Below are 23732 nucleotides of genomic sequence, written 5' to 3' on the forward strand. Positions count from 1 at the left end.
ATTTTTTTTTCCTTCACATTGCTTTACTGTGTTACATAATTGCCATTTCTTCCTTAAAAGTAACTGGACGCATACACACCTCTACAGCAACTGGCTGGGTAATTGTTTAAGTAAAATTCCTTTCAGTTTGAACTTAACATTTGCCTAATAATGTTAAAAGCACTTTGAGGTCATTTTTGACCATATATATGTGAAAACACATACGTAAACGCATGTTGTGGGTGTGTGTTTTCTACTATCTGTGCATTAAAATAATGCACTAACTACCACTGTTACACTTCTAAAGACGCTATTGGGTCGATGAAATTTTAGAACACTGTGTTCCAATGTTTTCTATAGCATGTAAAGAATCTTAAGAGTTCTTCTTTGTGACTAAATCATGTCAGCTAGATGCGAAGAAAAATATTACCTAGTTACAAGACCCCTATGGACTGCTCCTGTTAACACAAGAACACCTATACACATGCATAGGTCCACGCACAGGGCAAGTAATTTTCCAAGAGAACTAAGGCATAAATTTACACACTGATAGAATTGTATGGACGCAAGGCTCGCTGCAATCCACGTGCGTTTTCTTTTTCTTCTGATGGCTTTTTGGGTTTAGCATGTCCAGTAACAAAGTATTTAAGCTAAACCAAATACAGCTATTCTTGTAAAAAAAAATAAATAAATCCATGTGAGAGAGGTTAATGGGAACGATTGCTTGCACAGCTGTAAATTGTCCCTTTCTCATGAGAAGCTTGAGCCCAGACGTCACACCCGAGTAGAAGCCCAAAGGAAAGTGAACCAAGTTTATTAAACCACTCGTCTTCCTGCATTTTGCCCAGATAATCAGAGTCTATCCTGTTGTATTTGCATTCCCTCCACCTGTGTCTAATGTCTAGAATTAAAGGCCGCACATTTGGCTGTCTAGTAAGATACTACCATATAAATATTACGACTGTATGAATTAATTTATAAAGCGAGCTCAACATTTTACTCAGTTATAGATTAACTTCTGACACACTAAGCCTTCTCACTTAAAACAAACTGTGCTCTCATTTTAAGTTACCTTACACTAGAGACTGGTTTCCATTTTCTCTTGGACTGGTAATGCAACTATTTTGCAATGACAACACAGGCTACATCACTTGATTATTGATAATTCTTAAACAGTAACTCTGGAATGTCACCACACACATAAAAACCTGCAGGATGTGCTTGCTCCCAGAAGTCCTACTGACATATCGTACAGCACACAGCATCAATATTTCATGTGCCATTAAAGTGCAGCTGGTAACACCAAGGGTAATTCATCAATGAAGATACAAGTAACTCTGGTGAAAATGTCACAAGCTTGAGTGACAGAGGCAAACGGGTCTAGAATAATAATTTCATTAAGGTTAGCAAAATACATTAATTGAAGTTTAATGCTTTGATGCTTCTCCGCCACTAATGTGCAAAAAACGTTCAGGAGGAGCACCCCTCTTTGGGAATTGCTTCTGGGACCTGTTTTTCCTCCAAACACTTCCCAGGATAGGAATTTTCTGACTAGGATGGCACAGTTTGTCGCGTTAATCCTGAATCTGTCAGTATCCACCTATGCTTTGACTTCTTCTTGAGAAAAATACAGCACTTGGCAGTTCATTCCCTTTTTGTGGGACAGGATCAGACTTCTGACTTACACAGTGGCTGTTTCCTTAATTCAAATACATTTTCTTATTCTTGAATACAAAAAATGCACTAAAATACCTTTGCCATAATAAGGCCTGGCTTTGTCACTTAAGACACCACTGCAAAAATACAGCAATGCACTTAAATGCTGTACTTCAGAAAGGAAAAAAAGCAAATGGGTATTCATGTGGCTTTTATATAATCTGTAGCCTTGTTTTTCCTGACCTCTGTTGATGCCCTGTGTTGGCATTCCACTTCTTCCACCGGAATATCAAGCCTGTCATTCTTCAGTTCTCCTGAGGGACACAGAAAAGGCACACATGCCAACTTTTAGCTTTTTTATTAAAACACACAGCAATGTCAAACTTTATACTGAAGTCGTCTTTCTCTCAGACAGCTGGTTGAGTTGCATAGGTGTTCCAAAAAAGCAAACGCCAAACAGAATAAGCAGCCACTTCAATTGTTTTTTTTTCCATTTTTTCGTAAGATTACAACCCCACAAAGTTTTCCTGCTGTCCACAGAACTTTTGGTGTAAAAACACCCAGCTTTCTTGAGTAAAAGATAAGCAGAGAAAATAAGTTCCCTTTTGGAAATAAAGAACAAACAAACCTAACTATTACATTATCAGAATTCTTCACAGATTACAAATTAGAAACCAAAACTTTGTTGTTGTCATTTTTTGTTGTTGTTTTAGGTTGGTGGTGTTTGTTTTTTTGTGGTTTTGTTTGTCGTGTTGTCTTGGTTTTGTTTTTGTTTTCTGCAGGTATAAATCACTGCAAATTCCTGGAGTAATATGGTTTAAGTTGGACAGTGTTATGAAGCAGACAGTGGAAGCGCTACATAAAATGTGCTTTTCAGATTTTCTAATTCTCATAACGTCACTGCCCAGTTCACTGTGTCTACAGGGAAGTCAAAGCAGCTGCTTTAACTTCTGAATCTTTAGTCTTCACTGAAGTCAGAATAATGCTACTTTGAAGATACTTTTAAACATGCACTCTTATGACACGTCTTTGGGAAAAATCTTAAGATTTATGAAATATTGATGAAGACTCATTTTTCTTCATAGGCTCATCTGTTCAACGCCAGACCAGGCTATTTAAAATTTCAATCACTTGTAGCAGAACGGCGGTTCCTGCACCGCTGTGATGGAAACATCTGGATTTTATTCCAGAAACATTCTATGGTTCCAGCTGCTAAACCACTTTTTCTTGCTGAGAACTAGTCTGGGAGGGTTTAATTTTGTTCACCTGCAAAATTCCATTCAGATGACCTTTTCATTGAAACGCGCACGTAGCATCCTTCAAAACGAGAGGAACTGGCATCGAAATGAATCACAGAAAGGAGCGAGTACATCACTGTCACATTAGCTGACGCTTTGAGACCTGTTGAGAACTATCCCCTTTCAAAGCAAAAAACACAAAACATAGACAAACTCAAAGCTGAATGTGAAGAGTGATACCCTTAGAATAAATTAAGAATATATAAACATCGTGAAGTAGTTGCCTCTTTTCCAGAAAAAGCCTCACAGAATGTGTCATACTTACATCAGTTTAATACAGAAGGTAAAGGCAATACATTAGCCCCACACACAGAATAAATTGATAACTAACAAGATAATGTGAAGCACACGCTTCACGTAAAAGGAGGTTGGGGCATGGAGGGTGTTGGTCTATTGTCCCACATAGCAAGTGACAGGACAAGAGGAAATGGCCTCAAGTTGTGCCAGGGAGGTTTAGATTGGATATTAGGAAAAAATTCTTCACAGAAAGGGTTGCTGGGCACTGGAACAGGCTGCCCAGAGCAGTGGTGGAGTCACCATCCCTGGAGGGGTTTAAAAGGCGTTTAGACGAGGTTCTTAGGGACATGGTTTAGTGCTAGAGTTAGGTTAGGTTATGGTTGGGCTTGATCCTGACGGTCTCTTCCGACCAAAGTGGTTCTATGATTCTATAATAACAATAACATTTTTATATATTTATTTCTGTATATATATATATTCCATCTCCAGGGGCACTCAGGGTGCACAGAAAGACACGCAGCCTCTGTGGTGTTTTTAATGTGTAAAGACTCCTCAGTCATGTTGGGTGGGGGGGAACAAGAGGGCATTTTTTGCTGAACCTGCCATAGCTGTGGCTGGCACCTGGGCCACCCACAGCCGAGGAGCCCTGTCACAAACTCTTCTCTTCAGTGACCAATGACAGAACCCGAGGGAATGGCAGGAAGATGTGCCAGGGGAGGGTCAGGTTGGACATTAGGAAAAGGTTCTTCACCCAGAGGGTGCTGGACACTGAACAGGCTCCCCAGGGAGGTGTCACAGTCCCAAGCCTGACAGTGTTCAAGAAGAGACTGGACAATGTCCTCACAGGATGACCATGAGCCAGCACTGTGCCCTTGTGGCCAGGAAGGCCAATGGCATCCTGGGGTGTATTAGAAGGGGGGTGGTCAGTAGGTCAGAGAGTTTCTCCTTCCCCTCTACTCTGCCCTGGTGAGACCACACCTGGAATATTGTGTCCAGTTCTGGGCCCCTCAGTTCCAGAAGGACAGGGAACTGCTGGAGAGAGTCCAGCGCAGGGCAACAAAGATGATGAAGGGAGTGGAGCATCTCCTGTGTGAGGAAAGGCTGAGGGAGCTGGGGCTCTTTAGCTTGGAGGAGACTGAGGGGTGACCTCATTAATGTTTATAAATATGTAAAGGGTGAGTGTCAGGAGGATGGACCCAGGCTCTTCTTAGTGACAACCAATGATAAGACAAGGGGCAGTAGGTATATACTGGAACACAGGAGGTTCCATTTAAATTTGAGAAGAAACTTCTTCTCAGTGAGGGTGACAGACACTGAACAGGCTGCCCAGGGGGGTTGTGGAGTCTCCTTCTCTGGAGACATTCAAACCCGCCTGGACACGTTCCTGTGTAACCTCATCTGGGTGTTCCTGCTCTGGCGGGGGGATTGGACTGGATGATCTTTCGAGGTCCCTTCCAATCCCTGACATTCTGTGATTATATAAACCCCGGGCCGCCACTGCGACCGTCCCCGCTATCGCGACAGCGGCCGCCATGTCGGCTCCGGCCCCGCCTCCCCTGCGTCACTTCCCGTGCGGGCCGCGGCGAGGAGGAGATGGCGGCGCTGGGGGAGCCGGTGCGGCTGGAGCGAGGTGAGCGCGGCCGAGCGGCGGGCGCTCCCGGACGGTGGAGCTGCCGCTCCAGCCCAGCGGCGCGTTGCTGTGGGTCCGGCCCGAGCCCTCGGCACGGCCTTTCCCGACCCCCCGGCCCGGCCTGAGCGAGCGGCGGCCGCCGTGCCGGGGCTGCCATGGCGGGGCCGCCGCTCCGCATCGCCCAGGGCACCGGCCCGCTGCCCTCCCCGCGCACAGCGGCTTTGGGAGCGTTTCCCTCGGGTCTGGCTCCATTGGGGTGTCGCTGGGACTCGCGTCTTCGGCTTTTCTTTGTGCTGCCCCCGGAGGTTTTTCTGGTTTTTCAGTGTGCGGGTGGGTGCGCTCAGCCCCAGCCCTTGTGTGGATGTGTCTGCGGGGCTCTGCCCTCAGCCCCATAACTCCTTGATTCTACTTGTCCCCTGGGAAAACTTCGTCTTGAACCAAGCTGAATTCTTAGCTCTAAGCTCAATTAGTTAAGCTGTGTCTTAGCAATAATAATTGTTTTTTATAAGAGCCATCTGACATATGCAGGAGTCCCACTACACTTGTTCATCATTCTGCTTAACTCTTATCTTCTCCCATTTATATTTCCATCCCGATTTTCCAGTTTATGGCCTTTATTTGCATGGTTAATACTGTGCAGTGTGTGCCTAGAATTAGCAGGGAAATAGATAAAATATAAAACCTGGTTGCTTAGTTTTTTCTGTAGTACATTTGTGTCTTTTAAGCCGGGCTTTTAAGAAACAATTGTAAACTTCATGTTGGTTCTTCAGAACTGTGCAAGGTCCACAGTAGCTCAGTGGACACACGCTTTGTACAAGGATATACATGGTTGGTTTGTTAGTGTGTATTTAGGAAAACAGGGATCGGAAAATGGAATTTAAATGGGAAAAGAATAGTGAGAATGAGAAATCCTGTTTTTGACAAGGAAAGCGCTTCAGTGATTGAATGTGCAGGTGATTGGATGAACTGTTTTCCCACTGCCGTTCCTGTTGGGACCACCACCTTTTCTCACCGTGCTAGGTGGAGTTTTTTGTAGAAATATAACACATTGTATATACCCACTTTATTGTGTTTGGTACTATCACGTGTTATTATCACATAATTAAGCTTTTCGGTTTGCCTAATCTTCCTTCTCATTCCACAAGTGAAGCACTTATAACGTGTGAGAGAAAGCCTCTAAATAGCGACTTACGTAAGAACTTTGCTTCCCGCTCCGCAGCTCATCTACCCTCCCTACTCCAAAGCTCGTTAATTAGGGCAGCTGCTTTGGCAGTGGATTAGTTGCTCTTGGTAGGTCTGCGGAGTTAAACCTCGGGGAGCATCCTCCTCCACCTCATTACCCTGAAAACAAACAAATCTGCAGAGTTACTCAGGAATCAGTGGAACAAAAGATCTATTTAGTCTTCTGGCATGTTGGGTTTTTTTTAAGAAAAGAAGAAAAAGGGAGTGCACTGTAATTGACCTACAAAAGCAAGATCTTTATTTACAGAAATAAATAACCTCTGTGAATTGTATGGGGTTGACTGCAGATAATGTGATGAATCAGCATCAGCTTGAAAGTGAACATCACTAAATGTTGTTGGCATATAGCATGAGAGAGAATAGTGTAGAAAAGTAGCTGATTTTAAATGGTTGCCATATGCTTACCATCAGGGCAATTGAAAATTCTCCCTGTCTGTTCTCTAAGCTGTATTGCAAACACCACCATCCAAGTTCACTGGAGTGCAGGGATGAAAACCAACCAAACAAACAAAAAAGACCCCACAAACATTTAACATTTTGAAGTTATTCGTATGGTTTGGTGGTGCTGTGTGATGACTCTGTGTGCACCTTAGGAATGCAGACTATTGGAACATAACGTGTTGGTGCATCAGGAGTATCTGTGAGGACACTGTGTTTTTCCTTTCTGTGTTTTGTTCACACATATGAAGTGATGGCATCTTGCTGGCTTTTTCTTCCACGTTATTTTAGTTTAAATGTGTCTGTTTTTCAGGACTTCAATGTAGTATCCTGTGATCACAAAAAATGGTTTGTGAAGAGCAGGCAGCCAGTCCAAAAAGGATGAAAAGGTTAAAAGAAAATAATTTTTTGAAGTATGTCTGGATTCCATTTTACAGTTAGTTTTATGGGTTTTTTTTAGTCACCTACTGCTGGAGTTATTTCTACATTGCTCCTTGTTGAAATCCATCATAGAAACAATTGCATAGTGTTCATTTCAGTCTCTGGTTCTGAACAGTTGGCCGAACTGTAGTGTTAATGTTGTGAGGAATACAGCTTTCAGCTGTAGGAATTTAGCAGGCGTTAGGAGGAAGCAAACTACATCAGCAGAGCAGCCAACAGTCTCTAATTCTCTGCACACAGGTGTTAGAAGGTGAGTTTTGCCACCTGTTCCCAGCCAAACTAGTTCCTTTCCAGAGCAGTGTTGCTGGGAGAGACTGAATCTGCAGCTTAAGTTATGTTTAACTTTCAGACTGGTATCATGAAGTCCTGTTAAAAGGCTAAACCAAAACAACTGCTGGGTAAAAAGGGTCCTGGAACTGAGATCCATTGCCTGTATCTACCTGAGCAAGAGGTGCAGTGTGATTAAAGGAGATCTGTAGAGTATTGAGGACTCAGCTTTCATGCTGGGTTTGTCTGCTTTGGGTTTTTACTTTACAGCAACAACTTGGTCCTTTGAGCTGAAAGCCCTTTTTTATTAAAGTGCATCTTTTGCTTTAGTTTTGTCTAAAAGGAACCCAGTGTATCCCAGTCACTTTTTGACAAGCCGACTCTATGCTCTTAGTCTACGCTTTATGAACGGCACAGCTGGTTCCCAAACTAGCCCATTTTACCTTAAGGTATAAAATGCTGTGTAGTTAAATATTCTGGCTCTTAAGAGATCCAGGTAGTAATTATATCTAGTTGATTGATGAAATGAGAAGTTCAAAAAAGAGGAGAAATGAGCAAATGGAGTTCTGGAGTCTTGATTTTTGCAGTTACTCTTTGGATCAGTAGATTGCTGTCACCCTTTAAAATTTCTTGGAGTATCCTAATCAAAGTGCACCTTACAGCCTAATGTGGTTCATGGTTCTGGAGAAGAGAAGCTGAGTGGGGATCTTATCAATGCTTATAAATACCTGAAGGGTGGGTGTCAAGAGGATGGACCAGACTCTTTTCAGTGGTGCCCAATGAGAGGATGAGGGGCAATGGGCACAGGCTGGAGCACAGGAGGTTCAATCTGAATATGAGGAGAAACTTGTTTACTCTGAGGGTGCCAGAGCCCTGGAACAGGCTGCCCAGAGAGGCTGTGGAGTCTCCTTCTCTGGAGACATTCAAACCCTCCTGGACACATTCTGTGTGATCTGCTCTGGTGAACCTGCTTTAGCAGGTGGGCTGGACTGGATGATCTCCAGAGGTCCCTTCCAACCCCAACCACTCTGTGATTCTGTGATCACAGATTTGAGAACAGCTGCGTAGAACTGTACACTTTATGTGCATGAAATAGTCATTTGTCTGCAAACATCTGCAAGTATTTAAATGATAGCTGTATTGTAATTTACATACTTACTAGACTCTTCATGAATATATGGAGTGCTGCAGGATTGGAAGTGCTGCTTTTGCCATTTGTTGATCATTCTACTTCAAGCTGTTCAGTGCGAGACTTCATGAAATTCAGATAATTTGTATTGCTGTTGCTGAACACAAAGATTACTGAGAATGTTGGTGAATTTGCATCATTGAAAGACTGAAAGATTAATAAACAGTCACATCTAGAAGCTCGTTCAGTTTCACCAAATATTTTGTGTGTTACATAAAATACAAAATGTGTGTTAGGAAATTAAAAGCTTTAGAAACACGTTTTTAATTTTGTAGTTGTTGTACAAATATCAATTATGCATGCCTGTGTGAAACAAGATCTCTGTAGGTTTGGGATTAGTAATAGCTAAAATTTAGGGGTTTATATTTCTTTGCGTTAGATGTGATGTTTGTAAAGCTTGAGAATGCCCCCTAAAAAATGCCAGATTCTCATGGCGCATAGAAACCTTAACTGTCGTCTGAAATAATTTGTGTCTTGTGGCTGTAGTGGAAACACTGGGATGTTCTTCCATGGCGGGTTTGTTTCCAGCCCATGGTGGGTGACCGGCCCATGAGGTGAAGTCGTGCCCTGTTTAATTCCCTGCACCGTCTGATCTCGGTGTGGTGGTTGCTAAGACGTGTCTGACTGGTAATTCACAGAAGCGGACAGAACATCACCGTGGGTTGTCTCTTGCCAGGGAACTTCACCTTAATTTCAGAACATTCACCCCACTGTCTTTTCATCCTGTTACGTAAATTCTCTCTTGGCCTTTAGGAGAAGCTCGTGGCTGCTGCACGTCTTCTGTGCTGACGTGATGCCTTTGACTAGACGTGTGTTCACAAGACAAATGATTGCCTAAAGGTTAATTACAGAAAAAAGGAAGTAATGCATTTGGGATGTAGCAGTGTCCCAGACTTCATCCTTTTCTAAAATAATCTGGGCCTTATTTATATAGTAGATTAATCACTGCTTCTTTGTGATAATGAAGGTAATCCTTTCTATCTGCTTTTCTGGGAGACTGTTCTACTTCTGTTCAAGCACTTGCGTGATTCAGAATCATCACTAATGTAACACTTTGGAAATATAAGGCAGGGAGATGAATGTATTCAACTCTTGTACAGCTGCCAGGAGCACATCACATAGAGTTTGATGCCCGTCTCCAGTCATACTGGTCTGAAATCCAGTCCTTCCCAAGGAGTTTGGTTTCACAAAGCAGCACCCGCGTTTATGAGAGCATGGACAACGTGAATTCTTAAGAGCAAATTTCTAGGGACTGGAATGAGGAGGTTTGGGGTTGAGGATTCCAGACTATGCAGATATTCTCTCTCAACTGAGAATACCAAAAAGTATTTTGGTTGTTGTTCTGAGCACTTTGGAAAAAAAAGTAGGCCAGGTAGTTCTCAGCCCTGTTGTAGGGAAAGCATTGAGTTTATTCTTGTTGAACTGATTTTTTTGAATATACAACAAATGTTAGCATATTTCACAATATTCTAGTTGGTTTTGACAAAATGTGATCTGTGAAGTTATGCATATGAAATTATGAAATGTTGATAGTGTATGTATCGATTAAATATTTCTGCCTGATTTAAACTTCAAGGAAAGCTCAGATTGTCTTTAAAATATACATATGGTGGTGATACCTCCATATATGTTACAGGGTTGGATTGGTGTTGTTGACTTAAAAATAGTGGATAAATATGGTGTTTTATTGTAACATTTTGTAGATACATAGTTTTATGAGAAAGGAAACTAATAGATATTTTTAAGGTGTATACAAGTGCGCGCACACACACACAGAATGCTCCATTAATTTAAAACACAACAAACAAACACAACGACGACAAACTTGAATTTCCTCAGGCATTCCTCATTACTAGTGTTTTATTTTTCTTTAGACATCTGCAGAGCAATCGAGTTGCTGGAAAAATTACAGAGAAGTGGAGAAGTGCCACCACAAAAGCTACAGGCTTTGCAAAGGGTCCTTCAAAGTGAATTCTGTAATGCTGTAAGGGAGGTAAGTTACCTTGAGTTACAAAACAGTGTGTTTTACTTTTTATTCTTTGTGTTCTATGCAATGATCTGATTTTGTTCTTTCTAAAAGCTGAATTTGACTTATAGAGCTTTTAAGAGTTTAAAAGAAGATCATTTTGGATGTCTTAGGTGCATTAAATAATTGGTCAGGAGCAAATAACTTTGTAGAAGTTATCTGGGGAGTCTGTCCTTACTGGCAGCTAACAGGCTGTTACCCTTGTGGAATGTAAGAATGGACAAAGTGCAATTTGCCTTTTTCTTTTAAGCCAAATCCACATCACCTTGAGGTGGAGCCTTACTTCACCTCGTCTTTATTCAAGATACTTTTGGAGGTTTTTATGTGATTAACTATGCCTTGCTATCAGTGCTACCACTGATGAGAACACCTGGAATGATTTAAAAGATCCATTTGTAGACACAAGTGTTATCTTAATGTCTTCATCCTATGGAGGACAGCATGCTTATCGCTGAGCAAGTCCAAATGATTGGCAGGTAGATGTGAGGGTGTGGGTTACCCCTCAGTGTCAGCACCTCCTTAGCGTTAGTTTTCTTACTGCCTCTGTGTTTTCAATATGTTTGTTTTCTTAACTTATTCAGTCAGTTGCATCAGTTGAAGGAAAACTTGGCGTTTCGCAGGGAGGGCTGGGTTTGGGAGGGCTTTGAAGAGCTGTCCTGAGGTGGGTTTGCATGCATCCTTGTTGAAGGGTTCCAGCTTGAATCAAACAAGAGAAGATGGTCGTCCACGTCTCCGGTCAGGTGTGTTAGACGAGCAGTAAACTCCTACATTTGTGGTAAGGTCTGAATACTGTGGAAGATGTAGGTTGAGATCTAGGTACAAATGGATTAACTGAGCAATAAATGTGCCCAGAGAGTTGTTTCTTTATAGTACAGTAGATTGCCATTTGACACCTTGTAGTGAATCAGGGAGTAACTTCTTACTAGAGGTGTGTACTTTTTAATTTACACATTTTTGAGTTCTACCTGATATTTTGCTTTATTACCTAAACATAAAAATATCTGGTTTTCCCATACTTAAACTGTTTTGTCTCTAAAGGTCTATGAACATGTATATGAAACTGTGGATATCAGCAGTAGCCCAGAAGTTAGAGCTAATGCAACAGCAAAGGTAAAAGCCAAATTAAACTTGTGTAAAATACAGTAATTTATTACTTTAGAAGCAGAAGAAGTTTATTTAAAATTCGGAAGGGTATTATCTAGATGTCTGATAAAGTGGGTAAGCTTAACAGGTTATTAAAGGGTATAATAAAAGACTTGTTATTTTTAAGTTTCTTCCGTTTTAATTTTATTCTTGGAGTTCTAATTTTTTCGTGCTAATGTTGGTGTCTGGGGAATTAATCTCATTTGTCTGAATATTTAAGTACTTTGAGATAAAAATGCTTATTCACTGTGTCTAGGTAAGGGCTCTATATTTAATTTCTTATCAATAGGAAAATCTTGTTTTTTACAGGCCACTGTAGCTGCATTTGCTGCCAGCGAAGGTCATTCCCACCCCCGAGTGGTTGAACTACCCAAAACCGAAGAAGGTCTTGGATTCAACATTATGGGAGGCAAAGAACAAAATTCTCCAATCTATATCTCGCGAATTATCCCTGGCGGTATAGCTGACAGACATGGAGGCCTGAAACGTGGAGATCAGCTGCTTTCTGTCAATGGAGTGGTAGGAACTGCTTTTCACTTTCTGTAGCAGTAACTACATGTTTCCACTTGGGGGCACATGGAGAACATCTTATACATGGCACAAGCTCCATATCTTTTAGTCTTGGCAAAATAGTTTCTTTTTGTCTTTGCAAGAACAACTTGCTCAGGTTTCTGTGGAGTTGTGTGCATTGAGGGTTTTAGGATTATGCTTTGGTTATCTGTCTCAACTGGGAACTGAACTATTTATGTCAGTGTTTCAGATTCTGAGGGGCTGTATAAATGTAGTCAAAGTTTTGTTTTGTGGAATAGTAACTGCCGTTATGGCTCTTTCTACCACATTTCGTGATGCAGATTTTAATTAATACAGTTTTCTGCACCTTCTACTTCTAAGGTAAGTAGTAAATTATGCTGTGCTGCATTAGACTGACCAGATTCTCATTATCCCGATAAAAATGCCAGTGCATAGTGAAAACTGTAATAAGATGGAACTACAAGATGGTGTTGTCTTCAGTTGTGTGGTATTTTTTCTTCCACCTAAGTGTACCAAGCTTCAAAAACAGAGGCTTTCTAGTATATTTTCAGTAGTATATGTATAAAGTGCTGTTGTGGATATTTATTTTTAATAAGTATCCTCTTCTGAAGAGTTACAATACAAAAAGCAAAACACAGGGTGACTGGAAAGAGGAGACTGTGGCCAGGCTGTGACTTGAAGCAGCTGCTAGTCAAATGCATATAAATATCTCTCAGACCCTTGATTTTATTTACAGGGTAGCTGTATGCTAGTTTAAAATCAATATTTTCATCATTACTGATGATGAAATCATTCATCCTGCAAACAGGATTTTATTTTAAGACTGAGGGTCAAATTAAGTCTTGTGCTTTTTAACCCAAGTGGGTTTTTATGCCATATGAAAGGAACAGAGACTTACTGGGTGTCTGTACACTGGGATATCCCTGCTAGTACAGATCTCTGACATACTTGGCTCCTGAGTATTACCTGGGAGTCCAGCTGTCCATTTCAGGAGACACAGGAGAAATCATGGCCATAGGGACGTGATTGTCCTTGGCCTTGCCTACCTGGTGCTTTGAAGGAACAGTAGAAGGACTGTCTTCAGACAAGGCCTTTCTTGCCCCATTCCACCCAAAACTCAACCTAATCATCAGGCGCTTGGTACAGCTAATAATGCGTGTGTGTGTGCATGCACGTGTATAAATTATATTTAGCCATTGTAAGAATACAGTGAGTGTGTAAAATACCGTTGAGAATGTTGATATGGTCTCAGAATGATCATCAGATGTTTACAGATGGAATCCTATCATCTTAATACATGACAGGCGTTTTCTTGTAATTTCTAATTTAATACTTAAATCCACAGCCAAGATTGCAGTGAATGTGCCTTAAAACAAGTTTAATTTTTTTTAATTTAGAAGATTTTGAGTATACTCCAGAATTTTAGGTGTTTTGATATAATTAAACGTAGAACTTTACAAACCTCATATTAGTAGTTCTTAAACATAACAGCCTGCACATCCACTTGAAAAACAAACATAAAAACATTCAAATGTATGTGTTGTCTTAAGTCTGATAGAAGAGAAATAACTTAGGTGTTTTTAACTGTTGTGTTTCTTTCTGTAAGTAACGTTATAGTAATGGGGAAACCCTCCAATCAACAGGTACCTCACCTGCCTTCTAGCTTCTAATAGCACCAGTGGGAGGTCGGCTTGGGGCAGTCCCGTCATTGTGTCTAATAAGTTTGGGAGAAATAAGTTTTGCTGATAAAATGTGTGCTGTCCAGGAATGCGTGTTTGGTTGCAATTGTTGAGAACCGTTGCTTAAAATTTGTGGTTAGATGGATCTAATGTAACCCTAATAAATTCGAAGGCTTGCTTTAGGAAAGTACTTTGATTCTGTTCTTACTGAGGTGGGTCAGGCTGTTCTTAATCAGTTTAGAGGAAAGTACGTTGACTATCTTATATTTACGGAGAGCTGTGGAGCACTAAGATAAACAGGTTGCATGTTAGCTGTGCTGTCGCAGGTGCCCAGTGTGCATTTTTTTTGCCTTGTCATCACACAAGATAACATCAAGAAAGCAGCTACCTTGCAGTTGTCTGTGGCAACTTATTAGGCAAATTGAGGGTGACTACTGAATTTAAAATATATTCCAAAAGGAGAAAACCAATCTTGAATTTTAAATAAGCGTCTTCCTGAGATCAAGTGTAATTTCATAATTGCTTGATTTTATCCTTATTTCACTTACTGTCTATAAATACAGAACTTAATTGTTTATCATAGACCTAACCAAAAGTTTTGCACTCCTCTTTTGTTAATACAATTTAGTATATTTGTCATCACCTCTTACTGATTTGCTGACGAATGAATCCTGAACTTGGGTGACATCCTTGTGCAGTCTTCAAACTAGAGTTTTTCAATATTTGATTATATAGAAGTTGTGCAAAAAATGAAAAATACTTGTTTTCGGTGTGTGTCTTTACTAATACCGTACTTAATGGTTTATGCTTTGCAGAGTGTCGAAGGTGAACACCACGAAAAAGCAGTGGAACTGCTGAAGGCAGCGCAAGGAAAGGTGAAATTAGTTGTGCGATACACGCCAAAGGTCCTGGAAGAAATGGAGTCAAGATTTGAAAAAATGAGATCGGCAAAACGCAGGCAGCAAAATTAACACTGTATGCAATAACTTAAAGAGAAAATATATTCCATTTACATTTTATAGTTTGCTTTGTGACTCAGTTGATCCAATGCCTGGGCTACGAGAGACCGTGTCCTTTATGTAGAATCGCAGAACGGTTGAGGTTGGAGGAACTTCTGGAGCTCATCCAGCCCAACCTCCTGCTCAGAGAAGGGGCAGCTGGAGCAGGTTGCTCAGGATGGTGACGAGCTGGGGTTTTGAGCATCTCCAAGGATGGAGACTCCAGAAGATCTCTGGGCAACCTGTTCCAGTGTTTTGATCTCCCTCACGCTGTGAAGGTCCATTCTTAGTTTAAATGGAGCTTCCTGTGTTTCCATTTGTGCCCGTTGCCTCCTGTCCAGTCACTGGATGCTACTGAGAAGAGTCTGGCTCTTTTTTAACTCTTCCTTATCAATCATTTACACACATTGGTAAGATCACCCTTGAGCTTTCTCTTCTCCAGACTAGACAATCCCAGTTCTCTCAGCTTCTCCTTGTCTCTCAGATGCTCCAATCACTTAATCACCTTTGTGGCTGCTCGCTGGAATCACTCTTGGATGTCCTTTGCCCATATTGAACTGGGGAGCCCAAAACTGGACCCAGCACTTGATTTGTGCCTCACCAGGGCTGAGCAGAGGGGAAGAATCACCTCCCTCGACTTGGCAACGCTCTTCCTAATGCAGAGGGTGTGTGGTGGCTCATGGTCAGCTTGGTGGCCTTCTCTGGAGCTGGTCACCCCCCAGCCTGTGCTGCTGCATGGGATTATTCCTCCCCAGGTGTAGGACTTCGCGCTTTCCTTCCCTGAGGTTCTCGTTTGCCTGTTTCTCCAGCCTGCTGAGGTCCCTTTGAACGGGTCCCCAAGAGTGTGCTGTGTCCCGCCACCCACGTTAATGACAATGTGAAATAACGTGGACCCCAGGACAAACGCTGGGGTGCACCAGTAGTGACCACAGGACTCTCTGCCGCTGATCACAACAGCCCTTGGCGGTTCTGCCGTTTGTAGAATGTTTTCAGTCTCCATGTATTTCACAGAATGTGTACTTCTGAAGTGGCCTAAGATACCCTCAAAAACCTATGTGTTGATATTTCTATTGATATTTTCCTTTTAATAAGTCTCTTTCATGTCAGATCTTTAAGCATGAAAGTGAATTTACAGATTTTTTCAAAGGAATTTAATAAGACATCCTTGTACAATTGGCATCCCTTTTTTCCTGTTTTCTTTTGGCATCACTTAACATAGAATCTAGGGGTTTTTTTTCTGAATTATTTTGGAAAAAATGTAGCAGAATTTTGGCACTTTTCTTAAGAATATGTTGTATATCAACTACAAAACCTAATCATGATCTACTGTGTAGCTGATAACGATACCAGATTTTGTAATTTTTTGGTGAGTACGTTATTTTTACACTTCTGCTAAATTGTAATTCGTTACTCTGGAAATTGTATTACCTCACCTGTAAATAATTTACAGTTGGTGTTCTCATATAATGATTTTGTAATAGCCGACATTTACAAATTTGCAACAATCATTCCTGTAACTTATATGATTTGATACTAATTTTAAAGCAGTTAAGGGAAAAAATGTAATTGTGTGTGCAGTCCTGGATTGACTCTCTAGAAGATATTTTTATATTTAGAAACAGAAGATATATTAGTGCACTGCAAAAGAATTCCAGATGCTTCCCTGACTTTCTGCTGTTTAAAAGAAATATTCATCTTAATTGTCATACCTCTCTTGTGTTTCTTAGTATGTTCTATTGTAGTCTTACCTACAGACTGACTGTCTTAGTCTTGGAATAGTTAGCATCTAAATTATTATTACATTTATAAGAGTAAAATGTTCTGAGGCTTATATGCCAGGTTACAGTGACATGTGAACTTGTCTGGGGTTTTGTTACCGACTGCTTCCAACTTGGAGGATCCTTGTTTGTACCACAGCATCACCATTATTAAAAATATTATGTGGAATGGTGCTGTGGTGGTAATGAGGGAATCTGCAGCTGTAAGCGATTAATGTCTTATCTCAAGTGTGTGCTGTTTTGAAGATGATTTCTGGACAGAGGTCCACTTCTTGGAATCTACCAGGTTTGAGGCTGTACGTGTGTACTTTAGATTTTGGGGTATTTTTTAAATTATTTTTTATTATGTTATTTAGAGCTTCACCTTATGTATCTAGAATTAACTTGGTTGTCTACTGGGTGTCTGTTCACTTGTATGGCAGCTATGAGTGCATCCTAATTGACTCTTAGTAATTGGATTCTTTGAAGCTTAAACAGCAAAGTGCAGTTCTTAATACGTGGCTAATCCCTGGTCTTTTCACGTGGAGCGGGATGATCCATTGTGAAATAATTCAGTATGTGAAAGAAAGGCAAAGGTTAGTGATCTAAAAATGACGGCGGGAGGTTTGTGCTTTGCCTGTTGATCTGTTGGAAAAGAAGAAACCTAATTGCCGCAGGCAAGTGAGAGATGTGGTTGCTTTCTGCATGTTTCTAGGCATGGTAAGCCTGCAAAGGGAAATTTGGATTTTAAAGATACTGATAGTTTGAGAATGCAGTATAAATATTTATCGGTTAGATGACATTGAGCACTGAATTGCATGGTTGATTATCTATCACGGGCCTCTTTCAAAAGGCCTCGTGTTGCTGATGCAACCGTGTTGTTGAATTGTATATTTTTATGGAACAAGTAATGGTTAAAGTATTGAGACCAAAATCACTAGTTAGACCAATTGTGGATGTGTTTTAATTTAATTGTAAGATACTAGAGATTTGTTTTAGAGCTATATATAAATATCTATATTAAGGAAAGGTATGGATACGAGATAGTAATGTGCATTTTAAAACCTGTATCCCTCTTGTTACTGAACAAAGATAATGTGCTTTGTTACTCTACAGAAGTATCTACTCTAGTGCAGCTAGAGCTGCTAAATGCAGTAGCATTTTCATTCTGAATTGTAGCATTTGGATACAGTTTGTCAGCTACTATGAAATGTGGGGAGGTATATCTGGGCATATAAATTGTATGTGTAGAATTTAATAAAAAGTTTTTAAATTGCAACACCAACGCAAAATCCAATAAACAGATAACTCATTAACAGTCATCTTTAATACTATGAAAATCCTGTGATACTAAGGATGGGATGGATTAAAATACACCAAGAAACTTGGTCTGTGTTACTACTGAGCGGTGCCTGTACTGTGTTCATATGCAGTCCCTACACTTCCCATCCTTGGGTATGCAAACGGATTAAGAAGTATCATTTCTGCAGATAATAACTTCTGCATCTGTTGCTGCTCTGAGGGATCTTTGGGTTTTATCAACCGAAAAATAAAAGTTAAATTTCATGTGCGTTGTGTTTGTGCTTTTTTCCGACTTTCCATTTTGAGTCGTGTTTTCCGACTGCTGTAATTGTGTGTTTGTCATGTCCATGGCATAACATAAACACCCTGCATGCGTCTGAAAAGAAAAACTTTAAATCTGTCATTAGTTTGTTCCCCTGATTGCTTACAGATCTTCCCTTTTCTACCCCAATATTTTGTGATACATTGGAGAAGAAAAATCCAAGAGTGCTATGAAGTATCTATAATACCTTGGATCTCCGCATTTTTGAGATGTCCTTAGCTGCATAAATGTACAAGATGCATATTATTCTGAGTCAGATATTATCATTTAATTGTTTGAAGCAAGTATCTCAAGTAATGCGATGTCGATTTCCTGTAATTCCTTGTTTAAAGACCTTGTAAGGTTGTCAGCTCCTCAGAATAATGTGCCCAGAGTTCTGAACTGAGGTAAAGGAAGGAGAAAATGCTTAGTTCTGAATGTAAAAAGCGCTTTTTTAAATGTAGGTAGGCTGGGCTGCAAATTGAAAATATATGGAAAAATAAATGAATATGTTTATTTGATGTACAGGACTGATAACACATGAACTGGAAATAAGAACACATTCTCAATTTTATGTTAAGATCAGATTATTTCCATGATCTGGCTCATGCAGTGGCTATCTCTGTTCTGCTAAATATGGTTCAGGCTTATAAACTGAATTTCAAAATAAGGCTTATAACACTGAACCAAAGACTGAAATGAATGTAATTTCGTAACTTAAAAAAACAGTAGTTTATCTACCTCGTGTTTTCCGTTGCAATTACAGGCTTAAAAACAACTGGAAAAGTCGGTGGAACGTACTTTATTTCTGATTTAATCTGTGATCTAGCAGTCAACATCCAAACAAGCTGGAAAAGTATTTTGTCCAAGCTAATATCCCACCTTAAACGTGTGGACTGAGCAGAACCAAACTTAAACGAAATAAAAGAAGTTTTACTGGAAAATCATTTTCCTGTCTTCGGATGGTTTCTTCAGGAGGCTGGTGCTGGATGCAAAAGTTTTCATCTTAATTTAAACGTCAAAATGGTAATTTGGAAAAGTAAAATTTCCATCTATCTGCGGCTGCTGACATATTGACATAAACTGATGATATTTGGAACTTCTGTCACCATCTTGTTCTTGATTACGGGTATTCACTGGTGCTGGTACTTGCTGGTTTTTGACGGTGTACGGAGCTGTTTCAGTCCGGTAAGTGAACAAATTGGTGGGTTTTGTGTCAGGTTTTTTGAGTCTGTTTCCATTGACGTATGTATGTGAACTCAAAAAGCAAAGTGCTCAGTCAAAGGAATTGCATTGGCGTGAGGAAAGGGTGAGACCAGGGCGGGTAGACGAACTGATTGGAATTTTGGAAGCCCCAGAAACACAATAGTCTGGGTTTCTGTGATCCTTTGCCTCGGAAAATCCTACTCAGAAGCTGGTTTTTGAGAAAATAGTGGGTTACAGAGCTCACTTTTATAGGGACGGTGTCCTCGGCCTAGAGGGCCTAAAGCCACGTGTCCCTTGGGATAAAACTCTTCACTTGTTCTAATTGTTTAAAAAAAATAACCAGGGAAAGCTTTAAAGATAAAATTAGCATTGAATTTAAGGTTTTGATGTGCTACTGTTTCTTGTTTCAGAGACCCATCTTAGGTATAGAGTGAGAAAATCACGAAAAGTGGAGCAAACTCTTTGGATCTGCAGTTTTTTTGTTGCTTGTTTTGTGGAGTTTTTTGTTGGTCGGTTGGTTGGAGTTGTGGTTTTGATTTGATTTGTTTGCTTGTTTTATGTAAACAGGGTATTTTATTAGTAATAAAGGCTTAAAATATATAGAATAAAGACTTCTGCACAGACATGTGCTAATGATTTCTTCCCCACTCCTCAAAGATAAATGAATCCGCCTTGTCGCATGGTACAAGACTGAGGAAACTGGATCTATTAATTCTAAACTGAACAATCCTCAGAGACCTTTATGAGCTTTGTATCTTTTCGGTTGTGTAGTATTGATAAATCTGGCCTGTGTAGAAAGGCTTCTACTAATTTAAAAGCTGGAGTAAGATGGATACGTTCCGCTATTGTTGGGCGTTTTTGTTCAGTCTGATAAAACCTTACGCTGAAATGATGTGTCCTGTTGAGAAATGGTGATATTTAAATAAGTTGATTTCTCCCTTTAAAGTAAATTTCTTCTCCTTCCTCCCATTTTCACCATTTTTTTTTAAAAAAAGTACATTTTCCTGGCTGGTTTATTAGTTTTTATTAGCAGAGAGGCAAACATGTCTAAGAGTGACTCATGTTTTTCTATGGAGTTTCTGGCTTTTTTTCCCATCATATCATCTGATTTTGGCACTCGGACATACGTTCTTCCATGGTTCTCTCTGATTTTTCCTAGAAAATAGGTCTGTAGAGGAGGGGGAAAAAAGCCTCACCACCACCAGAAAGAGTAATTTTCCCAAACAGTGCAAGACTTTTGTGTAATTCCAAAGGTAAGTAAAAGCACCTGTACCTGGTTCTTATCTAATCGCAGCTCAGCTTCTCTGCTCGAGCTGTTCCGTAGCATTGTCTGAATAAAATCTAATCTGTGGTGGAGCCTGGATGGCGAGCAGCAGGGAAATCAGTCATCGGGCCTTTCACCTGCTCCAGGTAGCTGGAAGTAAAAGGCAAAATTAGTGATTTATTGTATTCCCGGCATTGCAGTAGCGCCCAGAAGTCCCGGGTTTGAATCGGGATCCTATTGTGTTTTGCAGTGTACAAACACAGAACAAATGGTTTGGCTCCAGAGAGCCTCAATCTATTGCTAAGAATTTGTGGGGTTTGTGGCTGGTGTTTCTGAGCTGAGCAAGATTAAACAAAACATGCAAACCTAGTAAAATCAAATTATATTTTTCTGCAGTTTGATCTGCAATTCCAACAGTGTTTTGTTTTGTTTTTCCTTCGAGGAGCACAAAGTGAGAATGCCCCTTGCCATGAGTAAACAGCTTGAGATGCAAATACCTACTCTGGGATTTGTATTAAAACTTGCTGGTTTTTTGGCAGGCTCATGACTAATTTTATTGAAGCCGAGAGCCTGCAGTAGCCATGCGATTTTATTTTCTTTCAGTCATCTCCATGATAAATGTGGAGTCCCTAAGAAATTGCATTTGCGTTGCTGTTTTGTGAAAGCATTAAATGTGTTTCACATGTGCTGCTGGTGTTAGACATGGGTCACGCTGCAATTGAACTATGTAGAGCCACAGCTTTAGATGAACATAGGGATGTATTCAAATGAAATAGCAAGAGTAATTGTGATTAGGCAGAATGCAGCTGGGGAAGTAAAAAAAATAAAGGATCATGATGAGAAAGGGTTGTAGTTATTAATGTAAAATGATGGTTGAGTCTTTGAAGTTTCTGCCACCTATTAAGTGTTGCCAAATTCATTTGTCACCTGGTGCTATATATATATATCTATATGTAAGGAACATTTAACAAAGGACTGTTGTTTTTACATAACTGAGGACCTGGCGCCTACCCTAGCAGGGGGAAGGACCGAGAGACATCAGAATATGAATTCTTAATGTAATACAGAGTCTCTTCCCCAAATATATACTGATACCTGTGTACATACTGATACCTGTATTTACAAGTTAATTTAGGGGGGAAGGACCGAGAGACATCAGACTATGAATTCTTAATGTAATACACAGTCTCTTCCCGGAATATGTACTGACACCTGTATACATACCGATATCTGTATTGATAAGTTAATTTAGGGAGAACTGTAGCCAAAGTACCAGGAATCCATATCTTAAATAGATTGATAAGGGGGAAGGGTATTGTGTGCGTCGGGATAGTCTGTAAACCCTGAAGTACCCAACCAAGGGGCAACAGGGGAGGGAAATTGCAGCCGGGGTTTTGGGGAGATATAAGCAGGGGCTTTTTGCCCTATTAGGCGTGCCTGCCTTTAGGTAGAACACCCGGTCTTGCAAAATCGTTATTAAAATATGCTTTGCCGAGAGGTCTTGCCTGGGCCTATTATATTTGCAAAATAATTGTTTCCTACATATATATATATATATCCATCCCTCTCTCTCAATATCTAATACCACAAAAATATATCCAAAAAAGGCTTGGCTGCCTCCAACCAAGCCAATCCCTGTGCTGGAGGAATGCCTGCGGCTTCTAAAGGATTTATTTGCCTGGATTTTGCGCTGCGGCATACACCCCATCTGCAAATATTGAAGGCGAGGGGTGCTGCCCGGCAAAAACTGTAACGACCCGTCTCCTGCGAGTGAAAAGCAGGACTGTTCTCTGGGCAAACAATAGTTCTCTGGCGTTTGTAGCATTTTGGCTTATTTTGCAGGTGTGGTCGCTTCTGCATTAGCCTCGTGTGCAGAATAAAACTTGAACCTCTGCGTTGCGAGCCAGGCAGAAATTATGAGAAGTGCCTAAGCAGGGAGCAAAAAATGACAATGCTAAAAGATTGGTGGGGAGGTTAAAATAGGATAAAATAAGCCCAAAATTACTAGTGTGCACTTATGTTCAAAATGTTGCAGGTAGCTCAGTAGCTGATGATCGATCTTAATTCTTAGCAGTTTGCTTCTCTTCTTCCCCTGATAATAGAGACTTTGCCAAAGTCTGTTGAGTCAGTCGCCTTGTAACTATGAGAGCATTTCAAATGGGCGATCTAAAGTCAGTCCTACAGAAAATAAGGCACCCACAGATTAGTAATGTTTGTACTACTCCAAAATATTAATGAAAATAAAATTTTTGTTCCACTGCAGCTTTTGAGTCAGAAACAAAGAACAATACAGTGTTAGAGGAATCACGTGCTCCAATGAAACCAGCCCGCTTCTGTTCATCTGCAAGGCTCCAGGTAGGGGAATAAATCAGTCTTGTGCAGTGACCTGGTCGTCTCGGAGAACACGCCAAAATAGTGTATCTAGCATGTGCGCAACATGATTTAAATCAATACGCTGCATGCCGGAATGTTATGGGCTTAATTTATCCTAATAGGAAATTCAACTCAAAACCTATGGGGAGTGTATCCACTTGGTCTTCATCAGAGTTATTCTGATATCTGTGACTTAAAAATATATCATTTGTTAGCCCTACACTGGAAAATCATTCATTACCAAATGATCACATTATGATTAATTGTTCCCTTATAAGTGTGCATGTATTTATCCACATGTATTTTTTTTTTCCAGAGCATTTGGTTTATTCTGTGGTGAAGATAGGTGATGTATCAAATGGAGTTTTCTTTGATAAAGAACTTAAACAAGTTCTTACTTCTTTCTCTCTAACACAGAAGCTTTCATAATATTTTGCTAAACAGCTTAGGATTGCGGGCATGTTCTGGGAATAATTCATCATCGAAGTTTACTCCTTTACATTACTTGGGCTCCGCTATAATTCTTCAAAATAGGGTTTAAGTGTGATTCAAGCTGTGCCACTGGCACAGCCGGGCAGGCAACACCCCAGGCGGGTTCAGAGCATCCAAACGAGACATGTAAAGTAGATGGTGTGAGTGTTTGCCACCCGGGCAGGCTCCGGTGCCTTCACAGGGCTCGCTTCAGACTGATCTGTCAGCTCAGAGCTTGTAATGGGGTCTGGACCAGAGGGAACCCTCAGTGAGAGGTCCCAAGTGGAGTTACCCAAGTGCTGCT

At 40.5% G+C, this 23732-nt stretch overlaps 1 protein-coding gene across 1 annotated transcript; it reads left to right on the top strand.

The window, feature by feature from the left end:
• Positions 1 to 4736: 4736 nt before the first annotated feature.
• On the top strand, positions 4737 to 18077 carry LIN7C (lin-7 homolog C, crumbs cell polarity complex component). Its single transcript, XM_082058895.1, has 5 exons — positions 4737 to 4800; positions 10252 to 10370; positions 11442 to 11513; positions 11856 to 12065; positions 14572 to 18077. Exons 1-5 carry the CDS (start codon positions 4764 to 4766, stop codon positions 14725 to 14727), a joined length of 594 nt encoding a protein of 197 aa, XP_081915021.1. The 5' UTR covers positions 4737 to 4763; the 3' UTR covers positions 14728 to 18077.
• The last annotated feature ends 5655 nt before the right edge of the window (positions 18078 to 23732 follow it).

This window comes from Streptopelia decaocto (assembly GCF_964273445.1).
Source record: "Streptopelia decaocto genome assembly, chromosome: 7".
In the NCBI taxonomy this organism is placed as follows: Eukaryota; Metazoa; Chordata; class Aves; order Columbiformes; family Columbidae; genus Streptopelia; species Streptopelia decaocto.

Excerpts from the sequence above, each read along its gene's own strand:
- LIN7C (XM_082058895.1), top strand. The coding sequence starts at position 4,764 with ATGGCGGCGCTGGGGGAGCCGGTGCGGCTGGAGCGAG. Across the intron at positions 10,371-11,441 it reads TCTGTAATGCTGTAAGGGAG|GTCTATGAACATGTATATGA; the intron begins GTAAGTTACCTT and ends TTGTCTCTAAAG. Across the intron at positions 11,514-11,855 it reads GAGCTAATGCAACAGCAAAG|GCCACTGTAGCTGCATTTGC; the intron begins GTAAAAGCCAAA and ends TGTTTTTTACAG.